This window comes from Coenobita brevimanus, chromosome 108 (genome assembly GCF_032717465.1).
Source record: "Coenobita brevimanus isolate Jiangsu-jjx chromosome 108, ASM3271746v2, whole genome shotgun sequence".
NCBI classification, from domain to species: Eukaryota; Metazoa; Arthropoda; class Malacostraca; order Decapoda; family Coenobitidae; genus Coenobita; species Coenobita brevimanus.
In genome coordinates this window covers 4,323,111-4,347,496 of record NC_137061.1, presented here as the reverse complement: position 1 = coordinate 4,347,496, position 24,386 = coordinate 4,323,111, and the positions used below count along the sequence as shown (strand labels likewise).

Below are 24,386 nucleotides of genomic sequence, written 5' to 3'. Positions count from 1 at the left end.
TCAAAATAACACAGAATCACAAAAGTGACACCCCGCGGTATGATTCCTTGCTCCCAAGCGTCACGAAAGTGACGCTCCGCGGTTAAGGGGTTAACCAGTTAACTGTACATGGCGGTTTTTTGGAGGTGTCCGTGGTGAGCAGACATAGGGGTAAAAATGAAATTTCCCAAAGGCCAAATTTTGTCTTAGGAATTGAGAGAACACATGCCAAAGTACAGTATATAGTAATGAAATATTTGCTCGATATTTACCTTGGTAAAGCCATGGATGAACATCGAAGTGTCTGATTCCCTATTGGAATGTATGGTTTTCGTTTTCTTTTTCGGTTTTGGTTTCAGTTTTGAAGGCTCAAACATGCATGCATGGGTCGGCCTTGGTCACCATGGCACTATATTCGAAATTGACCTGCGCAGCCAGGGGTGTATTGAGCAGTCGCACTTGGAACAGCCCGGGCTGTATAGAGCAGTTAACGGGTTAATGATCTAGGAAGAAAAAAGAATGCATATTACTCTGAAAAGACAAAGTTATTCTGGAAGGAGGTGCAGAAATGTTGAAGTGACAACAGAAAGAAATGTGAAAGTGTGAAGGACGTAAGTGGTAGATTATTAACCCATGGGGATGAAGTAAGGACCAGATGAAAAGAATATTTTGAAAACTCAATGAATGGAAATAGAGAGAGCAGAGCGACTGTAAACATGATTGGTTTTGGGGGTGTGCAGAGAAGGAATGCAGTGCCAGGAAACGTGACACTCTCACAGGTGAAGAACACTGTGAAGCAGCTGAAAAATGGGAAAGCAGCTGGGGTTGATGAGGTATATGCAGATATATGATTAAGTGTAGTGGAGAGAGCAGAGTGAATTGCTTTCTGGAGATGTGTCAGAAGGCATGGATAAGTGAAACTGTGCCAGCAGAGTGGAAAAAGGCTGTGATTGTACCTCTGTACAAAAATAAAGGTGAGCGAAGTGAGTGCAAGAATTATCTTGACATAAGTTTTTTGAGTGTTGTAGGGAAACTGTATGGAAGAATTATTATAAAGTAAGAGATGTATCCTAGTAAGTGATGAACAGGGTGTCTTTAGGAGTGGCAGAGGATGTGTGAATCAAATATTTGCAGTGAGACAGATAGTGGAGAAGGCTTGTGAGAAGGACTATAAGGTGTTTATAGCATTTATGGATCCGGAAAAAGCATAGGACAAAGTAGACAGAGGAGGATTGTGGAAGGTTTTGGGAATGCATTTTTTTTTTTTTTTTTTAATGCAAGGAAGAAGGAACCAAAGGCTGAGCCCGCAAAACAATTCCTTCCAAGAAAAAAACAAGAGAGCCAAATTCAAGATTCGTTCATTTCTAGATGCCTGGATATACTGCGTTTGAAAGACTGGAGATCATAGGAAGTAGGAAATACAGACTGAGGGGACAGTTCTTGAGTTGACCTGTTACATAAATGAAGGATTGGGAGTAACAATTAACTATTGCATTAGAGAGTTGGACAGAAAAGGGATGAGAGTTTGTTGCAAGACGGGTGCTACGCACTCGTTGTAGAGGTGGAGGGATGCAAGCAGACAGTTCAAAGGAGCAGTGACCATTGAAGTAGCAATAGAAAAGAGTTTAAAAATGCAACAGTGTGGTGAAGAGATGGAGGTTGAAGGGAGCCAAAAAGAGGAGGAGAGTTAATGAGACTAAAAGCCTATGGCTCCACTTTGTTGAGAAAAGCTGTATGTGGGGAGCCTTCCCACACACGAGAGTTGTACTCAACACGTGTGATTAAAACCCTTGTATAAAGTCACTCACCATCCACTCACTTGATGTAGTGCTGCTCTCGGGTGTCTGCCCTATCCTCTCCTCCATCCTTCTTTCCTTTCATCCTTCTGTTTTTCTTTCCATCATTCTTTCCTCGTCCTTTTGCCTACGGATGAATTTACACCCCCTCTTCTGTCTTTCTTTCCTTCATTCTCTCCTCTTTGTTCTGCCTGTGGGTGACTACACTGAGTGACAAGCCAAATGGTTTCCTGTACACCAGGAAACCATTTACTACGCTGGGTGGTAACCATATAACCAGATTTTGGCCCCTGATGGCTTAGTGGGTAATTATGGCGCCCCAGTCAGATTGAGCTGATGAAGGTTTATATCCAAGGGGTGGCTGGGGTTTATTGCTCACACAGTGCCACTCAGGGATGAATGAGGCTGGTCACTCTCATTTAATGTCAGGACCAACTTGCCTAGCCCAAGGCTCCTACATTCCTCATGGGGCAATGTAGGTTTGGATGATGGATGGATGAAAAAAGAGGAAAACTGTAAACAGCTGCAAATGGACCTTGATAAGATATCTGACTGGAGTCAAAGGTGGAAAATGCAGTGTAATGCAAAGAAATGTAAAGTAATGGAATTTGGAAAGAGCACAAAGAAACAAACAGGAAAATACAGAATGGGGAATGAATGGATTAATAAAACTAAAGAAGAGAAGGACTTAGGAGTACTGTTTTCAGACAACCTTTTGCCGGAAAATCACATACAGTAAAATCTCAAATTTTGATGGACATATGTACCAAAAAAATGCATCTAAATTTAAAACATTGAAATTTAAACTGAACTTCGTATGGAAAAAATCAATTTGGGTCCAGGGCCTTCCAACTTCTCTATCTATGTATCTATTGCCAGACGCTTCAATCCCGTTTGAGGTGGCCACAAACAAATCGCCTCCACGTCGCCCTTTCCCCCGCCATTTCACTGCCCTGCTCCCAACTCACACCCCCCTCTCTCATATACCTCTCCACCCCATCCCTCCATCTCATCCTCAGCCTCCCCCTCCCTCTTCCCCCCTCCACCTCACTCACATACACTTTCCTCGTCAGTCTTTCACCCTCCATCCTCTCCACATGGCCAAACCACCTCAGTGTGTTCCTCATAACGCTTCCTATCACATCGTGGTGTGATGGTGATGATTGTATTATATTTTAATCTCTTTCTGATCAGTAAAGTTTCATTATATCTTGCCATGTAATGCTGGTACCTGTCACCATCATTTACTCTTCACACAGAGTATTCCGAAGCTTTATTCCTAAGGACCCTTTTTTTTTTTTTTTTCTCTCTCCCCCCCCCCCCCCCCCCAGTTAGGGACTTCTGTGGGCCGTGTTTCTGGTTTTCTGACCCTCCTCTAAGATTGTTTGGTTGGTTACCAAATCCTTCTTCATTTTGTTGTGGGCAGTGGGTGTGCCTGGGTTTACTGTTGAGATACCGAAGGCCTCAGGAGATACAGGAGTGGGTATAGTTAATACTTTAATTAATTCTGTTCCATCGATCCATCCATCACCCAATCCTACATTGCCCCATGAGGAGCGTAGGAGCCCGGGGCTAGGCAGTTGGTCCTGACATTTAAGGTGAGAGTTATATTAATTTTATTCAATTCTGTTATATTAATGATCTCTTATCTGTCATCCACAATCCCATCCACTCATATACAGATGACTCAACACCTCACAGGTCATTCACACTCAAACACCCATTCACTAAGTTTAGTATCTCTACCTCTCAGCTCAGTGCAGCCATCTCCATAAATCAAGACTTATCTAAGATCACTGAATGGGTACAAAATAACCTTGTCACATTTCATGCTAATAAAACCAGATATATACAGTTTACTAATAGACAGATATTGCCCGATTCGTATAGTACGTTCAGTGCTACTAATATTTCCATCTCCAAAAGTATTGAAATTCTCAGTGTTTCACTTAACAGTGCCCTCAGCTGGACCACTCATGTGAGTTCACGTGCTAAAACCGCCTCAAAGAAACTTGGATTATTGTACAGAATCCATAACTTCTTCACTGACGAACAATTAGCTATAATGTACAAGAATCATGTGCGCCCACAGCTAGATTGCTCACCCTTGCGGAATAGATGTTGAGAGGTTGCACTAAAACAACTAGACAAAATTCAAAACAAAGCTGTTGGAATTAATAATAACCCTGCTGTTACAAATAAACTACCTCCCCTACAAGTAAGAAGGAATGTTGCCTCCCTTGGATTATTTTACAGATACTTTTATGGCAAATGCTCAGACAAAGTTGCATCCATTGTGCCACCTCTCCATGCCTTCCCTCGTGCTACACGGGCATTTGGTAGCACTCGTGACTGGATTGTCACGCAGCCATATTGCAGAACTTCTGCCTATCAGAATGCTTTTATTCTCCAAACTGCTTCTTCTGGAACTTGCTTCCCTAGAGGTGTTTCCCCCCAAACTTCAGCCTACAGCTATTCATGTCCAGCTGTTACAGATTTTTTATGAATGGAGGATACCAGTAATCTGGTGTATGGATTATTTTTTTATTCATTTGTTTTCCCTTCCTCTGTAGTAGTAGTAGTAGTTGTTCCCTAGGCAGTCTGGCCAACCAGAGGTGTTTCCCCCCAAACTTCAGCCTACAGCTATTCATGTCCAGCTGTTACAGATTTTTTATGAATGGAGGATGCCAGTAATCTGGTGTATGGATTATTTTTTTATTCATTTGTTTTCCCTTCCTCTGTAGTAGTAGTAGTAGTTGTTCCCTAGGCAGTCTGGCCAACCAGAGGTGTTTCCCCCCAAACTTCAGCCTACAGCTATTCATGTCCAGCTGTTACAGATTTTTTATGAATGGAGGATGCCAGTAATCTGGTGTATGGATTATTTTTTTATTCATTTGTTTTCCCTTCCTCTGTAGTAGTAGTAGTAGTAGTAGTTGTTCCCTAGGCAGTCTGGCCGAACAGCCCTGAGTCCCTTAGGAAGGCCATGGCCGAGACCGGGCTTTCCCACAGAGCTCCCAAAGAGTGTATGTTGTGTTGTTGGCGTAGGTGATTGTGTGCAATGCAGTCTTCCATAATGTGCTTAATAGTATGGGGTGCTGTGTTGCATCCTGAACAGGCATCAGCGACGGAGTCATCCAGCCTCTTCTGGTAGCTTAAGAGGGCTGGATGGTGCCCACGTCTCAGCCTGGCCAGGTGGTCCCTGTCCTCACGAAGGAGATAAGATTCAGAAGGGTGGATGTCAGGAGGCCGTACATGTAGCTGTGTGTTGTCTTTAAGTGACTGAATGGAGCAGCGAGTGATCTGAGTGTGGATATGCTTCTGGAAGCTGGTGTGAGGTGGGCGAGGGAGGAGAGATGACAGTACTGTATTTGTGTATGGTATCGTGTGCTGGGTGTTGTTTTGATGTTCCTTGGTGTGGGTGGATGTGCTGCCATGTAATATAGTGGATGTTGTGGGTTTGTGGAGGCTGCAGCAAGAAACTGGGTTCCTCTCATGTCTAGATGATCCTTGACTTTGAGGACTTTGGTTTCTTGATGTAGGTGGTTTGTGGGTGTAGTAGCTGTGTAGCCTGTGATTATTTTTAGGGCCTTGTTCTGTATGGTCTGTAGAGTGTTGTAGTATGTTTTGGTGAGGTTAGGAGCCCAGGCAGGGCTTGCATAATTCATCACTGAACGTATGTATTGTTTGTATACTGTGGTGGTGGTGGTTTCTTTGTTGTGTCCGAATGTTGTATGGCCATGTGACCTCAGAGCATTGAGTCTTGGTGTTATTTTATTTTTAATGTTTGTGATGTGTTGTTTAAATGACACTGATGTATTGTATGTTACACCAAGGGTTTTGGGTTTGTGTGTGTGTGGTAGGAGAGTGTTGTTTATGGTGAAGTGTGGGAATATATATATATATATATATATATATATATGTATATATATATATATATATATATATATATATATATATATATATATATATATATATATATACGTTTATACAGTACCCGGAGCCTTTGTGGTAGAGTGTCCGTTTCGTACACGGGTGAGCCAGGGTTCATGCCCCGCCAGGGTAATAAAGTTTGGGAGTGTTCACCCGGCCACGTACTGCATTGGCGGACACAAGGGGTGCTGTGGTTGAACTAGTGTCACTTACCATAAAGTATGCTTGCACTCAGTCGGCTTGCACAGGCCGATTACACTTGGTTCACAGACTACACAGACATCCAAAGCTACTCCAACACTAATATTACACTTACAAGCACTTCTCACCCTACATTCAATCTCTACCAGACAGCCTAAGCCACTTGGTAGAGATACATTGGCTGTATCACCCTGACTTCGGTCTGGATTGGCCGGTCCTGCAGCAGATACTCAAACTGCTGAAGATGATGGTGATGATGATGTACAGTACCCTCACGTCCAGTACGCGTTTGTCCAGTACTATTCTTGTCCAGTATGGTCGGCAAAAAAATAAAATAATTCATTATTGTGGTACAGATTTGTTGGGCTAGTATGGATTGGCCATGCAAAGTGGGCCAAATCTGAAGAGTTCTTTTCTAGTACTGATGTTCTGCGTCCAGTACTATTACCCTCCCAGACGCGGGAGGATGGCAAGCACCGAGGAACGTTTCCCTGGTACTGCTGCGCCAGTCCATTACGCCCTCCTCGTGACTTGTGTCATGTGCCAGTCACATTGCAGTATTGCACTTCCCCCTGATGACGAAGACGACGATGTCAGTGTGTGACTATGAGGGATTTACTGAGGGAGGTTGAGGCAGAGAGGCCTCCTCAGGATCCTGAAGGCCCTCCTTCAGGGGATCAATAGGACCTCCTACAGCCTCGGATTTCCCTCTCCCTTCCCCTCCCCAAGCCCATCATCACTCACCTCAAAGGTTGGTAAAATCTTAGTTATGTCAAAACGTAGTTAAGTTGAATTCAGGGGGGACTTTTTCAAGGCTTGTCTGACATTATTCATATTTCCCATAAAGTCTGTTGTTTGTCCAGTATGGATTTAGTTCAGTACGGTAGTACTGTCTGACAAAAATACCATACTGGATGCAAGGGTACTGTATATATATATATATATATATATATAAAAGGGGGTGCTCACCATCCACTCACTCGATGTAGTGCTGCTGCCGGGTGTCTGCCCTTTCCTCTCCTCCATCCTTCTTTCCTTCCACCCTCTTCTGTCTTCCTTTGCTTCATTCTTTCCTTGTCCTTCTGCCTACTGGTAACTATACACTTCCTCTTCTGTCTTTCTTCCTTCATTCTTTCCTCTTCCTTCTGCCTGTGGGTGACTCTACACTGAGTGACAAGCCAAATGGCTTCCTGTACACCAGGCAACCATTTACTATGCTGGGTGGTAACCATATAACCAAATTTTGGCTCCTGGTGGTTTAGTGGGTAATTATTGCTCTCCAGTCGGATATAACCGGTGAAGGTTTATATCCAAGGGGTGGTTGGGGTTGATTGCTCATGTAATGCCACTCAGGGATGAGTGAGGCTGGTCACTCTCATCTTAAATGCCGGGACCAACTGCTTAGCCCCGGGCTCCTACACTCCTCATGGGACAATGTAGGATTGGATTATGATGATGATGATGATGATGATATATATATATATATATATATATATACACACATATACAGTTGACAAACAACAGACCCTATGGGAAAAATGAATAATGTTAGACAAGCCATGAAAAAATCCCCCCAGATTTCAACTTAACTACATTTTGACACAACTAAGATTTTATCAACCTTTAAAGGTGAGTGGTGATGGGCTTGGGGGGGGGGGGTTCTGAGACTGTAGGATGTCCTACTGACCCCCTGGAGGAGGGTCTTCAGGATCCTGAGGAGGTGTCTCTGCCTCAACTTCCCTCATAAATCCCTCATAGTCACACGCTGACATTGTTGTCTTCATCATCAGGGGGAAGTGCAATACTGCAACTTGACTGGCACATGGCGAGTCACGAGGAAGGCATACTGGACTGGCATGGCAGTACTAGGGAAACGTCCCTTGGTGTTCGTTATCATACCGCGCCCGGACGGGTAATAGTACTGGACGCAGCACATCAGTACTAGAGATGAACCTCCTCGGATTTGGCCCACTTTGCGCGGCTGATCCGTACTAGCCCAACAAATTCATACTTCAGTAATAAATTACTGTATTTTATTTTTTTTGCCAACCGTACTGGACGAGAATAGTACTGGACAAATGTGTACTGGACACCAGGGAACTGTATATAGATAGATAGATATAAATATAGATATAAAGTGCTGTTTGAAATTACTGGTTGAGGAGCATTGTTGTCAGTGTGTATAAGGGGAAGGCTAATGGCCTGGAAAGAGGAAATTGTAGAGGCATAAGACTTTTGCACCAGTTAATGAAAATAAAAGAGAGTCCTGAAAGGTATGACAAAGGAAGAAGGGAATATTGATGAGATCTAGTTTGGGTTTATGCCAGGCAAAAGGACCGCTGATTCAGTATTCATAGTTTGACAGCTTAAGGAAAAATATGTTGGAAGGAAGAGAGAGCCATACTTTATTTTTGTTGATTTGGAGGAGGTCCCTGACAGTTCTTAGTGAGAGAATGAAGTGGGAAATGAGAAAGCTTGGGGCTGAGGAATGACCGGGTAAAGGAATTATGGCACTGCACCCAGGTGAGAGTGATTGGAGGTTTAAGTGATGAGCTCTCTGTGAATGGTGTTGTGCAGCATTGGTCATTAAGCCCCATTTTGTTCATTGTGGTGGTTGCAGTTCTCTCTTATGACATTAGAATTGCCTTCCATGGCATGTGTTCTATGCTGATGACTTGGTGTTTATTGCGGAGAGTGAGAGGTCAGCAGAGGAAGGATTTAGGAGGTGGAGAGATGGAATGAGATACAAGGGTTTGAAAGTAAATGGATTTGAGAAAAAAGTGACGACATCTAGGGCAGGTGGCCAAGGCAGAGGGAGTATGGTTGTGCAGTTTGCCACAAGGGTATGGGAGGGAACTCCATCTTGTGCAGTGTTTTTGATATGCACTGTAAGTGCATAAGAGATGTTGTGGTATTAGAGGTGGGCTGCAAAATCATGCTGATTTTGTTTGTGTGTGATGTTGAGCTGGGAGCTTGCAGGGACAGAGAGGCGTGAAAGGATTGTCCTTGCTGGAGAGTCTCTTGAGTGTGTGTGGAGGAGTTTTGTCATTTGAGGGACATGATCTATGCTCAAGGTGGGGCTAGAGCTAGCTCTGTGGCTAGAGGAAAGAGTAGCTGGAAAGAGTTTGGGGAACTGTTGCCTTTCTTGACACTGAGTGACTTTCCTTCCATGCTAAGGCATCCTTGTTGGCAGCTTGTCTTGGTAGTGTAATGCTGTATGGTAGTGAGACCTGGGCTGTAAAGGAGGAGGATATTCATAGGCTCAAAAGTATGGGGATGATAGTGATTAGACGGGTATGTAATTTGTCCTTGAATGAATGCCTGAGAGGTTAGGATTGCAAATGAAGGGTTGAGAGGAAGGATGAGACTTGAATGTAGTGCAGTAGTCTTGTGTGAAAGGAATAGATTTAGATGGTTTGGGCGTTTGGAGATGATGGAGGATGGCATCTGTGTGTGGAAGGTGAAAAGTGTGAATGTTTAGGATAGGGCTACAAGAGGCTGATGAAAACAGACCTGGGACAGAGTCATAGAGTGTGATCTCAGGGATCAAGGACTAAATAGAGAGACTACTACATTGAGCAGTGTGGAGAGCCACCATTAGGTGACCAAGGCTAATACATGCAAGCATGTTAGGGCTTTTATAAATTAAAGAAAATGAAACAAATGAAATGAAATAGGGTAAAATGAATATGTTGACCTGTGTTTTGTTTATCATATTGCAGACCAAGGTTAGCCTGATCCACCACCAGGGATTGAGTTTGGCTCATCAGATACTGTTACTCCATCCCCCTGCTACCCCTGCCATGAAAACTTACTACCTCAGAGTTATTGAGGCTGCCACACAGGTAAACACACCAAGATGCCCTGTTTTGTGTACAGTAACCAAATTTTGGCGCCATGTGGTCTAGTGGGTAATTACGGCACTCTAATTGGATTGAGCCGGTGAAGGTTTATATCCAAGGGGTGGTTGGGGTTTGTTGCTCACATGGTTCCACCCGGGGATGAGTGAGGCTGGTCACTGATCTTTAATGTCAGGACCAACTTGCCTAGCCCCAGGCTTCTATGCTCCCCTTGGGGCAATGTAGGATTGGATGATGAATGATAAATGAAATTTTCTCAGGATCAGATTGATGCTTTCCCATATGCACCACCACCTTTCTCATAGTACCAGTAGTTTCATAAAAAAGAGAAGAATACCATTGAGTGCTGGAAAGCATCTCATGGAAAATTATTTTGGAAAGACTAAAGAGGAAATATAGTAGACTCTTGCTATACTGTAACTGACTAAGGCAAGTCCATTACAGCCAATAGTCCATTACAGCTGAGGGTTCCACCCTGAGTGGGGATTTCAAGCATGTTTGAAAATAAGTGAGTACATTAGCATATTATAGTACTAAAAATGTAAACTATACCCATGTTACACTAATTTTACCTATAATTTCACCCTTTTGCAGCTTATTTCACATCCTTGTCATAACTTCTTCATGACTAGTACAGTATGTTACTACAGGTATACAGTAAACTCTCAGTTATTCAGCGTCATTCAGCCAACTCCTACACCGGATATTGCATAGTACCCCCCCCCCATTGGCTCAACATCTGGCGTCGAGCTAGATAATGTGTTACTATCCGTCTCGACCCTCTTCTGGTATCCTAAAAACTTTCCCATGAATAAAAGATGAAAATTAAGTATAAAATACAATACAGTATTGATACAGTACAGTAATACAGTACATAGTGTACTATGTACTCACATAGTGTTGGCATCAATGGAGGGTATAGTTGTACTCCCTGTGTTTCGGCTGTATGGATTCCTCAACTAGTCACCAATTTCTATATATCAGCTGAGTCGTAACCTCACAGTTCCAAGCAAGGTTTTAACGTTGCGCCTGGTCGAAGTCACTTCCAGCTGACACACTCCACCAAAACGTCTTGTCACACACTGGAGATGGTGGAATCGGTGTAGAATCCTGTTGAAGAATTTAGAAGGTAGTGTGTGCAGGTGAACTGAAACTGTGCAGATTAAATCTCTTTATTGGCCACAGAAAGATACAACTGCGACACAGAGAGAGCTGAGAGATAACACGTCCCTCTCATTCTAATGATACGTGTGTTCTGCCCTAGCTGGCCGGCGTCCCCTCTGGGTGTGGCACTGGGTCAGCATAGAATAGAGATGCCAGACATAGACCTTCTTCGTCAGCTCAGTTTTTAAGCTTGGTGTGAAACTCATCTATTCCTTCAGTGTCTGCTTCCAAAGCTTCACCATAACTAAGCTTGTTAGACAGCCCATGTCCAAGTTTGAAGTGAGTCAGCCAACTTTCAGAGATCCTGAAATCCGCAATCCCGAGTTGCTTAGCGAACTCGGTGGCTGCAGCTCTCAGCTTGACAGGATGCACAATCACATCACTGGCATGCCGTTGTCTGACACACTTCAGGCAGGCCTGGTCAAGTTCTCCAAAGCATGGCTTGGCCATTGTCTTGTGCTCATTCTTTTACACAGTTGTGCATCTTGATGGAGTGCTTGTTCTTCTGCAGATCCTGCAACATGATGTGAGGCATGTTGTAGTGCCAGATCAGCCTTGTGATGGTCCAGCCTTGCTCCATCTTCTCCATAGAGAAAATGATACGATTCCTCTTAGCAGATGGTAGAGATGCCGTGAAGATAACAATGAGGACCACGTATAAGGCCAGCAGGATGTGCAGCAGCCAGGGCACCACCACAAAAGCCACAAACTCAACCATCTTGCAGAACTTGGGTCAAGTATTCAGAGCACTAGGGCACGGAGCACTTAGGGGTCACAAGCAAGGCACATGGGACCACAGGCAAAGTCATAGCACTTGGGGTATGCACCATGTGTACAGTTCAGTAATTTCAAAATCACAATACAGTAAAGCACTAGGACACGAAGCACTGAGAGGACACAAGTTTTGTAACAGCATCACAGCAATGATCAAGGCATGGGAGGCCACAGGGAAAGTCACAGCACATGGTTTTGCCACCGCGTGGTCACAAGAGCAGAGCACACAGATACGTCTTTGCTATACAAGATCCACAGCAGAGAATAAGAGAGTGATAATAGGCTCTCATGCACCGGGTGGGTTGCTTCCACAGTGCATTCTGATTGGCTGGCGCGTTGCGAGGTTTTCCCAGGTGCTGGTTTGGTCCCATGTCTGAGCCGGATGATATGCCTCACCACCAGACATAGCATAAGACCGCCGGTTGCTTCCTGTTTCGGCGCTAATATTGCTGTAATAGAGCCGAGCAAAAACCCCCCGGATATTGCGTTGGGACAGTTATTGTGACAACAGATAATTGAGAGTTTACTGTAGTCTCTTATTACAACTCAGCAGTCATGACAAGGAGAGGGCAATTTCAGGCCAGGTTGGAGTAAAAAAAAAGGTAAGATGTTCATGAATTGCAATCCATCGTTCCCAGTTTAACTGACATTGTTTGTTATAGCTGATGGAGTTCCATGGGCTTCGTGGTGTCCATTAAATTGCGACAGCTGCAATACTGGAGTCTGTTATGTGAGAGTCTTGTTCTATGAAATGCTGTTTTTTTTTTTTTTTTTTTTTTTTTTTTTTTTTCCAGCCTGGCTGAGCAGACCTGTCAACCATAAGTAAGCACCTGCTTCTGTAGGGCCATCCTGGAGGTACAGTACAGTTCATACTCCATGTAGGGATCCAGCACCCCCTCAAGGGTTGGACAAGGGTCCTTTTCACAGTGAGGTGCAGGAAGATACAAGGAGGTTTGACTTCCTGGTAGATACTGAAGTTGCTCTACAGGAGGTGCGCAGTGGCACCATATGTAGGCTTCTCATCAGCACCTCTCTACTGCACATTTCTGAAAGTGACAGTTGCAGAATACGACTAGTATTATCTGTCGTAGGTGGTAGGTGGTGATCATCATCCACTCATTTGATATAGTGCCGACTATTTCTTCCATCACCTTTATCATTCTTTTTCCATGTCTGCCTTCCCCTCTTCCCATTTCTCCCATCTTTTTTGTCATTTCTTATTGCTCTTCTTTCCTTTTCAGGTTGCTTTATTTTGAGTGACAAGCCTAATGGTTTCTTGTGAGTCAGGAAACCATTTACAGGGCTAGGTGGTAACCATATAACCAACCCATATGTATTCCTTATGTACCAACAAGTGGGTTGGTAGAGGGTTAGTACCCCTCCCCATAAAACAACTAACACAAAGTCAAATGGCCACCCTTTATGGGATTTTGGCATCTGGTAATAGATAGGTTATGGTATCTATTGTCACTTAGCTTGCATATGTGTCGACTTGAAGAATCTACAGACTTAAATAGTTGAGGTCCATGCTCTGTTGAAATCTTAATATAACTGAATTTCAAATAAAGCATGTGTTTAGATTTTGCACTGGTAGCTGATTCTGTTAGTTGATTCCAGTGTTCCACTGTATGAACATTGTTTTCTGTGGGTATTGTATCATACCCTTATGCCATACAACAAAGATCAACAAACCCGGTAATTAGTAGTGTAAGAATCCATTGTTGTTAATACAGTGTGTCACAGTAATTATCATTCTTTGGGGAGAAGTTCAGCCCCAAGTGCTGGTGCACAGAATCAACATCCAAACACTGACTCTTACATTGTTGAAGGTGTTGTTATACATCAGAGATTTTTTTTTTTTTCCAAATTCCTTCCAGCAACTCTTGAGTAATAAACTAGTGTAGTTAGACATCTTCCTAATTATTGACTGGAGTTACATTCCTAAGATATATTTGATACACAGAACCCGTCATACTGATTTTTGGATGGATGCTTATATTCACTATATAATTCTTATGCTACCACTCATATGTTATGTTAACATTATTTTCATCATCGTCATCATCATCGTCTGGACCTCCTTTCCCACGCTAGGGCAGGGTGAGGAATAGCAATGTCCAGACAGCCCAAATTAGCCCAGTCCAAAGGGTCATGCTTCCATTCACTCATCACTCAAGCCCCCTTGAATCCTGGCTCTATCGGATACACCAGAAACATTCACCATGTTCAATAGCTTCACATAAACGTGTCCGATTGAGTCAGTCCGGACGCTGCCATGTTAACCCGTGGATTTTGCAATTACCTGTTATTATCCCACCCCACGGTGCGCAAAAAATGAATTTTTTTTTTTTTTTTTTTTTTTTTTTTTTTTTTTTTTTTAAATAAACTTGAAGATAAACATCCAGGGCATCATCTGGTGAAGAAAAAAAAATCTCTCTCTCCGTCTTTGCATAGGACCATGTGTAAGTTTACATAGGGGAGCAGTGAAAAAAAAAAAAAAAATGTTTTTGTTTATTGTAAACTTGAAGATAAACATTCAGGGCATCATCTGGTGGAAAGGAAAAAAATCTCTCTCTCTCCTTCTTTGGGTAGCACCATGCGTAAGTTTGCATAGGGGTCAAGTAGTTAACAGTGATGCACGGCCAGCACAGCCTGAGGTGTGGCTCGTCATACGACGCTTCCCAGCCTGAGCTATGGCTTGCAATCCACAGGTTAAAAAAGGATGCCAGATCTCTGATCATGCACTTCTCACAACATTCGTCCAGCCAGCTTGATCTCTTGTCAGTTCCCTGGCCTCACCGACTTCCAAACCTCTCCTCCTCACACACTCATCCACCATATCTCTCCACCTTCCCCTTGGCCTACCTCACCTCCTGCCTCCTTCAAATTCGCTCATATTATTTTAATTATTAAAATGCATATCCTTATTGTTTATCATTTCACTTTAGGCCTGTTGCATCTGTATTGAAGAGTTGTTCAGGTACAGGCACTAAGAATATTATTATTTATTTAAAAGTGAGAATGTGATGGATGGATGGAAATGAGTAGAGCCAAAAGTAGATTACCAGCTACATACAGTAGGATCTCGCCAATAACGTCTAATTGGTGCCAGAAAAACGCCGTTATTAGTGAAAATGTTCCTTGCGTGACATTAAAATACATGTACAGTACGGTCACTACTCGTTTTACAGTGGGGTTACGTCAGGTCATACCTTATCGTATACCGATTCTGTCGTAAATTGGGAGATTGAAACAATTTATAAAAGGGGGGTTACGTCAGCTCAGCTTCCCAAAGTCACCTACCCAAGACTGAAATGAAAATGACAACCCACCTTAATCACTTCCTGTGTCGGTCCAAGTCATCTCCAAGACGAAAACAAACACTATCACACCAATACAGGCGGCGTTACTCACGTACAGTAAATTGTTGCAACAACACAACAATCACACTTGCGTAATGTTGGCCTGGTGCTACACAATGTATAGGCCTACTGTAGCACGATGCTTGGCTGAGAGGTGACAATGGGGGAGGGGGGGGGGCACACACGAATGAGTGGAAAAGACAGGGCTTTGAAGGGATGGCGGGACCGCAACTGAACCAAAACAATGATCTGCACGCAGGGGCTGCCATCTTGCGTGATACAAGCGACTGTCGCCTTGCGTGTGCCTGGCACTTTGTACGAAATTTTCCCAGGGCAGTATCGTTATAGTGGGAAATTCATTGGAAATCGGATTTTGGGGTGGAACTTTTCTGTTATCATTGTAGCGAGTTATCGTATACCAAATCAACGTGAAACAAGTAGTGACTGTATAAAGGGATTATTGGTGCCACCCCCAGGATTTTTACCCATTTTTCCCTTTTGAAGCCCTCATATCACTATTTTTTTAAGCTGATATAATGAGATTAGTTTTTAAATCATAATGATCAACGTAAAACTTACCGTAAAGGAGTTTATGAGGTGTCTGGTGTGATGATTGTTCCGAGGCTTGCGCATGAAGGATTCCGCAGTGTACCCCCTGACCCCTCACTGGCCTCGTTCCCACTCCTTCCTCTCGCGCCAGGGTCACCCACTTCCATCAATAAACCCCACAAGTCAAAATCTTCAGGCAAGTCCCCAGTGTCATCACTGTTTTCATCTGCTTCAACACCTCTTTGTTGTTCTTTCTTGGCTGGCCAGCGTTGCGAAAGAGGGCGATGAGTGACTGACAGTTGGCATTCACTCGGTCATGATACTGTTTCTGGTATTTTCGTGAAATATGATTTACAAGTCCGATCATTAGTCATTAATTCAGATGGACACTCATTCTTTGTCTTAGCAGACTTGAGTTGTGGCAGGAATGCCAACCAGGCTTGTTTAACGGTTGCCAGTGTTGCATTACTCCAGGCTTTGACGAAAAAATTTACGGGCTGTCGAATGCTATATTATATTTCTTCCAGAAAGCAGCAACATCATTATGATGGGGATTGCAGGTATGCCAGGTGGAGCTGTGGAGGTGAAGGGGGAGGCAGCTGATGAGTCAGGTGGGGTAGTGGAAGTGGAGGGGATGATGCTGGGTGAGTCAGGGGAGGCAGCGAGGGGAGGATCCTCCATCTCCTCACTTTTGCAATTTTTTTTCATCACTTCTTGTTTGTCTGTATCATTCCTCATCTTGGCATGGACATTTTTGTAGTATAATAGCTTGGCATTCGCGAAATAACTGCTATTCGAGTGAATCCAAATGTTATACAAACTGGGTTTCCATTCTAGCCATTATTCCCGAAAGCATTAATGTCGAAGTCGTTATTGGTGAGAGCCTACTGTAAATAACACAAAGGAGACAGGCTGGCACTGCCTGTGTGCATATGTACCTGGTATTTTATTTTCCAAAGCAGAGGCTACAGACACTAAGAATAATTTGTTATTCATTAAAAGTGAGAATGAGGTCATAGGTGGAAGTGAGTCAGGCTGAAAGCAGGCAGCTAGCTGTATATGTAACACAAAAGAGACAGGCTGTTGCTACTTGCATGCTTGTTTGTGGAAGCATTTGTATCATTTTCCAAAGTAGGTACTACAGGCACTAAGAATATTTTGTTACGTATTTAAAGTGATACTGAGATGCATAGATAGAATTGAGTAGAGCTGAAAGCAGATGGTAAGTGGGTTGGCAGCAAGATGCTGCCAGTGATCCCAAGTGGAAAGAGCAGAAAAAAATTGTTTTGCCTGCCATGGGAGTACAAACAGTAAATAAATAATTTCCAGACTTTAAAAAAATCTTTTTAGTTGAATGCACTGAAAAAATCCCGTCGATTATGGGAGAGCACTGTGCAGTGCTTGGTTAGGTTTCCAGCCTTTAGAGCAACTCCTTTATAACATAACCCCCACCCTGATTTTTTGTTTTTAAAGTAGGCCAATTATTATATTTTATTTTGTTTAATCTTATACAAGGATGTTAATGGGAGCCACCGTGCTTGGGGGTTCGTGCATCATCTGATCGAACTGCTACAATACTCCTGTGATATGGAGAGTGAGATTGATTCCCTTAATGACTCCATGGATACCACCCCACCTGTTGTCATCAACCATGCCCTCCACCTATTGCAGTTCCTGGTCATGCTCCTGAGAGAGGACTTAAAGTACTATGTCACAGGGTAAGATACTACATTCATTGAAGTGTTATACCTTTTGTGAATAAGATTTTGGCATTGTGCTTTTTGTGTAACCATAAAACACTCTCCAGTTCGATTTATTTTAAAATTAACTTATTTTTATGAAGAGGAAAATGAGTCAGTAACCGCTGCAACCTCTACAAATTCTCCAGTGACTCCGTGAGGCAGCTGTTGATATGGAAAGTGTTTCTGGGTCATGCATATCACCTGTCAAATGTCACACCACCCATCAAGCAATTGTTACAGCGATGGGTGTACATGCAGTCTGTTCATCCAGCAGTCAGACAGTGTTTAACAGTAAGTATAGTGCTGCTTACATTTTTAACTTAAGATCTAAACAGGAAATTTGTGAAGGGGAGTGGAGGTGATGCATTGTGAGGGACTGAGTACTGTATTTCAATTCTGTTGTATGCTGATGTTATTGGTGTTCCTTTCTAACCATGAAGGCAGTCTTAGAAACATACTACTGGTTGTGATTATCTGTGAACAGTGAGGTATGAGCTAAAGAATTAGTATACAAGAATGAACAGATGGTTGTTGAATGAGAAGGAGATTCACAGTGTGATATGTTGGTGACTTGGGAAAGACAGACTGTTGTAAGAATTATGTAACTCTATGCACTGGTAGAAAAAAAGATAAATAAGTAAAAGTGTTGGAGATAGAGTGGTTTAACCCATAAAACCGTGAATTACCTCAGTTGAGGATGTGCTTCTGGTTGCAACATGCCTCAATAGAGAACCAAGTATACAATAGAACCCCACTATACCGGGTCAGTTTGGGGAAAGCCTGATCTGATAAAGCTGAAAATGTGTTATATCCCATATCCCCACATGAGGTGGGATTTCAAGCACATTTTCTTAAATAATTGAATCCATCTGCATATTCTAGGATTGAAAATGAAAACTGTGCCCATTTTACACTAACTTGTTCATAATTTTGCCATTTTGTAGTTTATTTCACATTCTTGTCTTTGCACTTTGTGAAACACGTGTACTGCATTGTGACCCATGGTGCCCCATTTAATGGACATTTACACCAGGAAACTATTTACTACACTGGGTGGTAACCATATAACCAAATTATGGCACCTGGTGGTTTAGTTGGCATTGAAGGTGCTCCAGTGGGATTGAGCAGTTGCAGGTTTATATCCAAGGAGTGGTTGGGATTTATTGCTCACGTAATGCCACTCAGGGATGAGTGAGGTTGGTCATTCTCAAATGTCAGGACCAACTTGCCTAGCCCCGTACTCCTACGTTCCTCATGGGGCAACATTGGCTTAGATGATGAATGAATGAATGTTAGTTATTGCCAACGGAAGTCCGGTGGCTTTATAGTGCCTGTTAAATCTGATATCCAGTCTATTGAGGTACATTAAATCAAGATTTTACCATTATTTATTGTTGTTTTGTTTCATTTTTATATGGACATCAGCATGCTTGCATGCATCTGCCTTGGTCACCTAATGGTGGCTGTCCATTTTGCTCAGTCTCTAGCAGCTTGAATTCCATTGTTGGAATAAATATAAGATGGAGGTGAATCACAGACCCCAAACACACAGCCCCAAGCTTAGACAGGTGGAACAAGCACAGCCTCAGCCTCTTGCCACCTCAGATCCACTCTGGGGGAGCCTGCTCCATGCCTCCCCTCACAGTGGCCAAGTCTTGCATCTGCATTCCCCTGCTGGTGCCATCCCCTGGGTCATAGTAGCATATGATGTGTAGTGTGTAAACTGCATGTACTGTACTGTAGTATACAGTGGACAGTTGGGGAAATATATTTGGGAGAGTATGCTGGCCTATTCTTCATGTTAGTGACACTGAAAAAGCTCAGGAGAGGAGCATGGTTAGGAGCTAGCCCTGAGAATTAATGAAACTGAAAGTCCAGCTTTCCCTGTTAATAGCTTTCCCATCCTCCTTGGAAGTACTGCCCTGATTAGCTGGAGCAAAAACCTTGTCCCTGCTCCTGCAAACTTTTTATTGGTATTCATTACTGCTAAAGTAAATGGTGGTAGTTGGTGCCGACCATCATCCACTCATTTGATGTAGTGCTACCTACTTCTTCCTTCCCCTTTCTCATTTTATCACTGTGTCTGTCCTCCTCTCCTCCTGCTTCTCTGTCGCCTTCCTGTCATTTTTTCTACTCTTCTTTCCACTTCAGGTGACTATACACTTATTGACAAGAGTAGTGTTTCATGTAACCCAGAAACATTTTCATTGCTTGGCGGTAACCATATAATCCCAGTATGGTGTGAAGTGAAACCTGTGTTAGTGCCCGTTAACTTGGTGGAGAGATGCAAATGTGGCCTTCATCCAGGAGCTAAACTCTACTCTTTTCCTTGACCTCTCTGGGGTGAGGCACTATCAGACACAAGTGAACTCAGGGGTGGTTGCTTGCCTTTGGTTGATTGGTCTGCTTTGTCAGACAGACTTGAGATTGTTCAGGAACAACAGCTGCAAAAATAGAGCAGATTGACCTGGAGATTTGTATACAATACTGTACTTATACTACAGCATGCCCTTTTCTTAGTCCATATTTCTGATCTCTGATTCTATATTTTTGGCCTGCTTTAACACTTTGCTGCAGGAAAGTATATTGGAAAAACTGTGGCACACATCACCTTAAAAATTGATGTACAAGTATGCCATCCCATTCCCTGTGAACCATTATGACCAAAAGAGCAGTTGGAGAAATTTTAAAAGATTAATGGATTATGGACATGGGATGAGGCAGTTGATTTCTCCATGTTAGAGTTTCGGGGTTAAGGTAGAAAAGTGGGAGGCCTTGCTAGCCAGGCCTCCCAGCTACCCCCTCACTCCCTCAGTCCCTTCCCTTCCCTCACGCTGAAAGCACTGACCTATGACTTTTAGAATTTTTTGGCAAATTATTCTAATACTTTTGGTCTTATCAAAATTCTACAAAATCAGTGAGAAAGCTCATGAAATTCTGCATCTAGATATATGCGTAACTCTTGCACGGTGCGGCAGAATTTTGCGCTAGGACGGTGGGAAGTTATATGAAGGTAAGCTTTACTCAGCACCAATTGTTCTCACTGCTGTTGTGTTGTTTTGCTCATCAGTTTGCCATGTTTTTATTAGGTTATCCTCTAGTATAAACACCAGCAAAGGTGATGGTATACCATTTATACCAGTAAAACCAATTTCAAACCAATTTTCCAGTGGCATATTTGACCGTGAATTTTTTTGTGTGTGTGCCCAGGGAGCAGCTGTCACAAAGATAACTGATTTTTCAACCATCTTCAGTTTTTTTGTGGATTTTCATTGTTTATGCTTTGTTTTCTTGGTGTTTAGCATTAGTGTGGATATTCCAATGTTTGTTTTGATGTCTCAGTATGGTAGAGTGACCAGAAAACTGCCAAAATTTGGAGGGGTACTGTACATACTGGAAGTTTTTGATATTTCTGTGTGTGTTTTGATGTCAAAATATGGCAAATTGACCTGAAAATAGTGCCAAAATTAGGAGGGGTACTGTACAGTACATGCAGTGTATTTATTTATTTTTATTTTTTATTTTTTATTTTATTTTATTTTTTTTTTGATATTCCTATGTGTTTTGATGTCTGAATATGGCAGGATGTCCAGAAAGCACTGCCAAAATTAGGGGGGGTACTGTACATGCAGTAGTGTATAGATAGGGCATTTTTTGGTTTTCTTTTTTCTTTTTCTTTTCTTTTTCTTTTTTTCATTTTCTTGGTGTTTAAAAATATTTTGGATATCCCTATGTGTGTTTGGATGTCTAAATATGCCTGAGTGACCAGAAAACACTGCCAAAGTAAGCAGAAGTACTGTACAAATACAGTAGGTTAAGTATTTGTTGGAGGTTGGGTATAGTTAGGGTGTGGGCTTAGTAGGGAGATATTGTTCATTATCCAGACATGCTATTGGCCTTGTTATATCGGATAATGGAGGGACTACTGTACAGTAATCCCGCTGTTATCTGGACAGCCATTACCCTGACAATCCATTACCCGGACGTTGTGATCTGGCTGTTCAAAACCTTTATTTGTACATTTTTCATCTTTATCCTGACAAAATGCACCCATCCAGATGGAAATTATGACTCCAAGAGCATTTTCACACCCTGCCAGGCAGGAATAGCCTGGTGGCGCCACCCTGTCTGGCTGGGTAGTTCACCCAGCAGCCGCCAGAGACCCCCTTGGTCATTCTCAGTTCCCGCGCAGCGACAGTGTAGTGAACGGTTCCTCTCGGACAGTTGTTATGGCAGCGCACGTGGTAACTTTTGTGGTTGTTTCCCACCTGCTTCAGGCCTTGTTATTCCTTTCATCCTTCTTCCTAGAGTGTGTGATGATGGCCCCTCCATTAGGGAAAAGGAAGAGGGTAGTGTTGACTCTGGAGAAGTGGGAGATCCTTGGTAAGGTTGATGTGGGATGGTCGAATCATGAGTGTTGAAGCTGATTTTATTCTGGCCTACTGTACTGTACCATGAACTTATTCTGGCTTAATGTACTGTACCCTGACTTTATTGTATTTTACCCTGGTTTTATTTCATTTTACCATTATGTTTTGTGTGTCCATTGCATTTTTCTTTTGTTTCTGTTTATTCATGTTTTCATGTCACAGCAGGGTATAGTCCTGCAGTGATGATTACTTGACTGTGGTTAATGGTTTCTGCTTGACCATAGTAATTGCTTGGCTGTGGTTTATAGGTCTGCTTGACCAGACAGAGTGGTGTTAAACAACAGAAACAAGTGTTGTACGATGTACAGTCAGACCCCTATTTACGAAGGATCGACTTACGAAAAATCCGCAGATATGAAAAAAAATTGTGTGTGTGTGTGTGTGTGGCAGGTCTGTCATAGCAAGGAAGGATGGGGTTAGGTGGAGACACTGACAAAGAGGTGAGGTGATAATTGCAGTCAGGGAAGGTTAGGGGATAAGTGGAGGAGTGGAGACAATAATGGGCTTTAATCTGGGGGAGAGAGAGAGAGAGAGAGCGAGAGAGGATAGCACAGAAATAGGTATGGAGTAGATCAGTGATGGGGTAGAGGGAAAGAACTTCGTGACCTCAGTAATTATGGAATTAGTGTTGGGTTGGAGAGAGAGAGTGAGAGAGGATAGCACAGAAATAGGTATGGAGTAGAACAGTGATGGGATAGAGGGAAAGAACTTCGTGATCTCAGTAATTATGGAATTAGGGTTGGGTTGGAGAGAGAGAGAGGATAGCACAGAAGTAGGTGTGGTGTAGAAAGGCAATAGGGTAGAGAGAAAACTTTGTGTCCTTAGTAATTATGGGTTTAGGGTTGGGCTGGAGAGAGAGAGAGAGAGGATAGCACAGAAGTAGGTATGGAATATAAAGGAGATAGGGTAGAGGGAAAGAACTTTGTGTCTTAATAATTATTGGATTAGGGTTGGGTTGGAGAGAGAGAGAGTATAAGAATGGGAGATGGACTTACGAAAAAAATTGATTCCTCACTGTTGTAACAGTCGACTCATATTAGGTTATTGCATTTCCTCTGTCCTTCAGTTTCTCATTGCTCTCTAGGCATATGGGAATTTCCTGTTTCTTATCCAGACATTTTTTTAAAATTACCCAATTTCCCATGTTTTATGGCAAAAGTCCATAAAAAGTAAAATGGCAAGTCATCAATACTATCAGGTTTCAGTGAATCTGCTGTGTGTGCTCATGGCTGTGGCCTCGCTCAGATTATAGTAGTGAAAATTTTTTTTTGGTAGGATGACAGTTTCATTTATATACAGTACTGTATAATGTCATATGCCTCATAGGCTGTTGGATGATAAAGAAAAAAATAGATTCTGGGATGACTTAATATATGTGTTAGGAGGTATGGTGGATGATGAGATTGTAGTTTTGGGAGAGGACTTGAATGGTCATGTGAGAGAAGCAGCTCAAGAATATGAAGGAATACATGGGGATGCCCGTATGGTACGAGGAATGTGGAAGGGGAAAGGATACTCGAGTTTGGGGAGGCACTGAGCAGGAAAAGAGAGAGTTGGTTGATTACATTTAAGTCTGAAGGAAATAGTATCCAGATGGACCCTGGTCAGGAGGGCTAGTAGGAGGTCGGTGAGGGATGTTAGAGTTATAGGGCGCAAAGAGTGTGTGCAGCAACACAAATTACTGTTACGGTATGTGACATGATGCTTGAGGAGCGGGCAGTAAAGAAGAGGACCTATGCACCTAGAAGGAAATGTGAAAGTTGAAAAACCAGCCTGTAAGAGTTGCCATATTAAACGAGATGAGTAGAATGGTGGCTGAACAGGGAACAGTTGACAGAAGTGTTAATGAACAGTACAGAGCTTTCAAGAACAGTCTCCTGAGAGTTACTGATTCCGTGTATGGATGGACCCCCATGACATAAAGTAACATGTTGGTGGGATGAGGTTGTAGCAGCTGCAGTTAAGGAGAAGCAAACTTCTGGGAATGAAACAGGGGTGATAACAAAGAAGAATACATGGCTGCCAAGCATAGGGCTAGAAAAGAGGTATACAGGGGAAAATCTGTGTCTCAAAGACCTTTGCTGAATAACCTAAATAGTGCGGAAAGGAAGAATATGATACTTAAGGTGGCAAATCAGATGAAGAGGAAAAACGGGAGTATCATGGGTGAGCAGTGTGTGAAGAATGATGAAGGAAAGGTTGTGGGAAAGGTCGTGGTGAAGAGCAAGGATATTAAAGACGCTTGTGAGACCAATATAACTGGTTGCTGAATGAGGAGTTTGACTGGAACAGGGAGGGTTTGGAGTCGATGGATCCAGTGTTTCGTCCATGGCCTTTGATTGATGCTGCTACTGTGAGCAGGGCAATAGGCAGGATGCAGGTGAGAAAGGCAGCAGGTGTGTGCGGGATGACTGCTGAAGTGCTGAAGGCCTCAAGAGGTACAAGAGTGGGGTTAGTTAGTGATTTGATAAATATGATTGAGTGTGTTGTCCCATCCCAGGTGATTGGCTGAAGAGTTCGATTGTAAATGTGTACAGGGGAAAGAGTGATGCCCTGGAAAGAGAAAATTAAAAAGACATAAAACTTTTGGACCAAATAA

At 42.8% G+C, this 24,386-nt stretch overlaps 1 protein-coding gene across 1 annotated transcript in view; it reads left to right on the top strand.

Moving 5' to 3' along the window:
- Nucleotides 1-24,386, top strand: part of LOC145416939 (uncharacterized) — a 194,041-nt gene that overhangs the window by 68,398 nt on the left and 101,257 nt on the right. The window contains exons 7-14 of the mRNA XM_080285794.1: nucleotides 9,629-9,751; nucleotides 11,031-11,062; nucleotides 11,149-11,365; nucleotides 11,473-12,001; nucleotides 15,653-15,811; nucleotides 16,143-16,231; nucleotides 17,131-17,333; nucleotides 17,504-17,648. Coding sequence (XP_080141920.1) covers nucleotides 9,629-9,751; nucleotides 11,031-11,062; nucleotides 11,149-11,365; nucleotides 11,473-12,001; nucleotides 15,653-15,811; nucleotides 16,143-16,231; nucleotides 17,131-17,333; nucleotides 17,504-17,648 — 1,497 coding nt within the window. The remainder of the gene's footprint in view (nucleotides 1-9,628; nucleotides 9,752-11,030; nucleotides 11,063-11,148; nucleotides 11,366-11,472; nucleotides 12,002-15,652; nucleotides 15,812-16,142; nucleotides 16,232-17,130; nucleotides 17,334-17,503; nucleotides 17,649-24,386) is intronic.